A 4,777-nucleotide genomic window follows, 5' to 3' on the forward strand; every position below is an offset into this window, starting at 1 on the left:
GATTTTTTTTTAATACTGTTTTTGACGCTGTTCACCGACATTGTATTCTCGGTTAACAATGTTGACTTTTTTATTTTTCTTGATTTTTTTGAACTTTTTCCTATGACTTTTTTTCCCGATCAACACAATATTATAATTGTATAACACAATAATAATATTATATTAATATCTAGTATCGTAATATTAAAGTTACAAACTTTTAACAAAGTTTTTATCTAAAATTCTGAGGCCTAAATACAATTTAAATTTTTTTTCTAAAGTTCATAATTTCTTCCCCTCATTTTTTTTCGTGGAACCGCCAATGCATCCCAAATTTCTTCCCAAAACAAATATGAAGAAGATGAATTAGGCATGTACGGAGTAATTTGGAAATGAGATAAACACTCTAGTGTAACGGTTTTTAGGGTTAACACCGGCCGTTAATTATTATCTTTTTTTATTTGTCTTAAAAATTTCCCGTCATTGAGCTGCGTTGACGATTTCTATTTTTCTTTTATTTTGACTTCTTTTATGATATTATTTTTCTCGCTGATTATCATCTTTGACTTTCTTTTTTAAATTATATTATTCCCACTACTCAACAATTTAAATAAAAATCAATAAAAAAAAGTGTCAACGTTGTTAACATGACATTCAACATCAGTCAACAACGGCAAAAAAAAAATCAACCGAAAAAAGAGTCAACCAAGTTAAAAAGAAAGTCAACGTCGGATTACCCGATTTTGAAAAATCGGGGTCATTGGTTAAAATTGGTTAATTGATGAAATTGGGGTTAAATTATGGTTGGATAAAATTTTAGGGGTTTTTATAATATTTTGAAAGAAACAGGGGTCTTATTGCAATTTTCTCAAAGAAAAACCCCAAATTCAACCGTTGACCGTTATTTCTTAACGGTCAAACAGACGGTGGGACTAAATATGTTAAAATGTGACGACATTAGTGTATATTTTGTTGACGACGGTAATAGGGGACCAAAGGTGAAAAACGTGCAAACCTGGGGGACCAAAACTGTAATTATCCCCCAACTAGGCTTTTCCAAATTCTCTGCCTTAAGGTAAATTAACACAAATTTAAGAAACCCAACAAACAAACTTGATAACCTAGTTTATAAATTTACTTTGATTTTTGGCAAATTAACACAAAATTCAAGAAACCCATAAAACCTCTCTCTATTTCCGGAAGTGAAATCAGCGAATTTGTGCGGGGATTTGGCGGCTGACTACGGGGTATTTTGGGCAGTGAAAGATTGGGTGGCAGAATTCGCACAAGGGGCTGTGACAACGGCCTACGGTGGCGTGAGGTTTGTGCCGCGGTGATTTCTTGGCTGTGGAGTGGTGGCGACGGTGGTTTTGGTGAAGAACGGACAGTGCAATTTGATCCAGTAGCCCCTTCGCCGTAAATCATTCGTTCAAAATTCCCCGGGAATGAATGCATCATTTTCAAATTTTGCAGCGAATAAAGCAATGCAGCAAGCTTCGGCTCTCAATCCAAGGCAAGAGTCTTCACGCCTATGTCATCAAAACTGGCTTAGATTTAGACCAGCATCATCTACCCCTCTATCCCAACGCACTCATAGACATGTATGGCAAATGCGGTCATCTGAAAGACGCCCTCAAACTGTTCGACGAAATGCCGGACCGAGATTTAGTCTCTTGGGCATCAATTTTCACCGCGCACAATCAAGCCAACTTCCCCCGGCAAACCCTCTTCTTGTTCTCCCGTATGTTGTCTAGGGATGGTCTCCAACCGGACCATTTCATCTTCGCAAGTCTCGTTAAGGCTTGCGCTTGTTTGGCCGCCTCGAAACTTGGTCAACAGCTGCATGCCCAGTTTGTCCTATCGCGTTTTTCTGATGACGACGTTGTTAAGTCATCCCTAGTTGATTTTTATGCAAAATGTGGATTGCCCGATCAAGCTAGTAAAGTATTCCACTCAATTGTGTCGAAGAATGTGGTTTCTTGGACTAGCTTGGTATACGGGTACGCAAGGATTGGAAGGAAAAACGAAGCCCTCGAGCTTTTACACGACATGCCTTGTAAAAATGTTCACTCTTGGACAGCTCTGATATCAGGCTTTGTGCAAGGTGGGCATTGCACAGAGTCCTTTCGGCTTTTTAATCAACTGAGAAGTGAAGGAATCGATATTGAGGAACCGTTTGTTCTTTCGAGTTTGGTTGTCGGTTCGTCTAGTTTAGCCATGTTAGAACTCGGAAAGCAACTTCATAAGTTAGTCTTAGGTTTTGGATACGAGTCCAACTTATACGTCAGTAACGCATTGATTGATATGTATGCTAAATGCAGTGACGTAATATCTGCAGAGAAGATTTTCGGTAGTTTGAGGAAAAGAGATGTTGTTTCTTGGACCTCTATTATAGTTGGGATGGCACAGCACGGGCGAGCAAACGAAGCACTGTCGTTGTACGACGACATGACTAAAGCTGGTTCGAGACCAAACGAAGTGACATTTACTGGGCTAATATATGCGTGCAGTCATGTCGGATTAGTCGACAAAGGCAGGCAGATTTTCGAATCCATGATTGCGGATTACGGGTTAAGTCCGTCTCTCCAGCATTACACATGCTTGGTGGATCTCTACAGTCGAGCAGGGCATATCGAAGAGGCTGAGAATGTGCTAAACACAATGCCGTTCGAGCCCGACGAAGCTGCATGGGCTGCTTTATTGAGCGCCTGTAGTAGTCAAGCTGGGAAAAACGAAACAGGGGTTCGAATTGCAAATCACTTGCTCCAGTTAGGAGTAGAAGACCCCTCGACGTGTGTATTGATGTCTAAAATTTACGCAAGTGCCACTATGTGGGAGAGTGTGTCTACTGTGAGAAGATTGATGACTGCTATGGAGTCGAAGAAGAAGCCTGGATACAGCTGCGTTGACTTGGGAAAGGAGAACGAAGTTTTTTATGCCGGCGAGACGATGCAGCATCCTATGAGAAACGAGATTGTGGATTTATTAAATGAGTTGGATTCGGAAATGAGGAAGAGAGGTTATAAACCGGACACGTCTTTGGTTTTGCACCACATGGGAGAGGAAGAGAAGGAGAGGCAGCTGTTTTGGCATAGTGAGAGATTGGCTGTTGCTTATGGGCTGCTTAAGTCTGCTCGCGGCGCGCCTATACGTATAATCAAGAATCTGCGTGTATGCGGCGATTGTCACACTGTTCTGAAGTTGGTGTGCGGCATTGTCGGTAGAGAAATCGTTGTTAGAGATGCGAATAGATTCCATCGTTTTAAGGACGGTGCGTGCTCTTGTCGTGACTTTTGGTAAAAATTAATGCGACTTCTCAATGATGAAAGCGTGTCGTATATGTGATATGGTACGTTTTATTTAAATATAAGCTGCTTATTTTTTTCAGTTGCAACTATACTTGTGTAATATTGGTCTTTCAGGCATGCTGACTTCTGCCGGAAACTGTGCAAGAAAAGTGACAATACGGTGCTTGTTGCAACTGAAACACGAGTAGCCTGCAATTATATATATATTTCATCTGGGATTTTGGAAGTGTGTCACAATACTACTCCCTTGGGAATAACGACTTCCTTAATGGGAACCCGCAGCAAACCGACCATATAGGTGCACTGAATAATACGAGCTTGCAAAACATACGAGAAGCGTAAACCACACCATACTAACCATGTGTGACAGAGTCGAGTTAGCGACCGTTGGTGGGTAATCCTGGAATTATCATAGTCCAAGTAATCTATTACATTTGTTAAACCATAGCCTAATACTAATTAACCCATATCTACCATAATCATCAAAACAAATATTTCAATTTGAAAATATTCGTCTTGTTCGACCAATGCGTCTATATATCCATGGAACTCCTGTGCCTAAATTACAAAAAAAAGATGAGATTTAGTGTCAAAAGTGTGTCACTATTGTATGAAACATCTGAATAAATAAATGAATGCTTTGTAGTTAGTTATAAAATATATTTTCATCCCTAAGTAATGGATGGTATCCAGAGGGCCGGTGGATTGACCAATGGATCAAGCTAAAAAATTCAGAACATTACACATGATGTTGAGATCAACACCCAAGATTTTATCTTCTTGAATGTAATAAAATTATTTTTTCTACTGCATTAAAAAAATATTCTTCTATTGTTTTAATTTTTGTTTTCCTATTTATACTTATTAAAACTTAGTTCAAAAAAGATAAAATTTAAAATCTTTATTTTATTCAAATTATTACATATTTCTCTAACATTTGTTTTACAAAACAAATGTTGAGATGTACTTTAATATTTCCAATCTTTTATTGATAATGAAGTTTATATTAATAAATATTTATTTATATTATGTCATTAGACATAGTATGCCAAAAAAATAAAAATCGGGGCATTGTCCGGAAACCCCATATTATTAAGGATACAATTTATATTCTCGCCCCGGGCTCTCAAATACGCTGGACCGGTCCTAATGGCAAATGCACTTAATTAAATAAGGGACATTCTACTTTTTTATCTTGCAAGTATATAAACCTCATTCAAACTTATTTGCTAATAAGGAAAATACTTTCATATTTACCAAAATTACCCCCAACTTCTTGAAACTCTAATTCAACTCTAATTTCATGATTTACACCCCAATTTCACCAATTAACCAATTTTAACCACCACCGCCGGTGACGGCGTTGATTTTTTTTTTTTTAATTCTTTTTACTTTTTGTTTGAAAACTTCTTTTTTTAAAAACTATTTTTCACTAATATTACTGTCTTGACCTGCAATATTACTGTCTGAAACTGAAACAATAATATTGT

General features: G+C 37.8%; 1 protein-coding gene across 1 annotated transcript; it reads left to right on the forward strand.

Moving 5' to 3' along the window:
* The first annotated feature begins 1,051 nt into the window (after nucleotides 1–1,051).
* Nucleotides 1,052–3,962, forward strand: LOC105964533 (pentatricopeptide repeat-containing protein At4g14050, mitochondrial). The gene is made up of 2 exons (XM_088820820.1): nucleotides 1,052–3,328; nucleotides 3,402–3,962. The coding sequence occupies exon 1, from the start codon at nucleotides 1,429–1,431 to the stop codon at nucleotides 3,277–3,279; it is 1,851 nt and encodes a 616-aa protein (XP_088676946.1). The 5' UTR covers nucleotides 1,052–1,428; the 3' UTR covers nucleotides 3,280–3,328; nucleotides 3,402–3,962.
* Nucleotides 3,963–4,777: the final 815 nt, after the last annotated feature.

Source organism: Erythranthe guttata, chromosome 7 (assembly GCF_056151865.1).
Source record: "Erythranthe guttata isolate IM_541 chromosome 7, IM_541, whole genome shotgun sequence".
Lineage (NCBI taxonomy): Eukaryota > Viridiplantae > Streptophyta > Magnoliopsida > Lamiales > Phrymaceae > Erythranthe > Erythranthe guttata.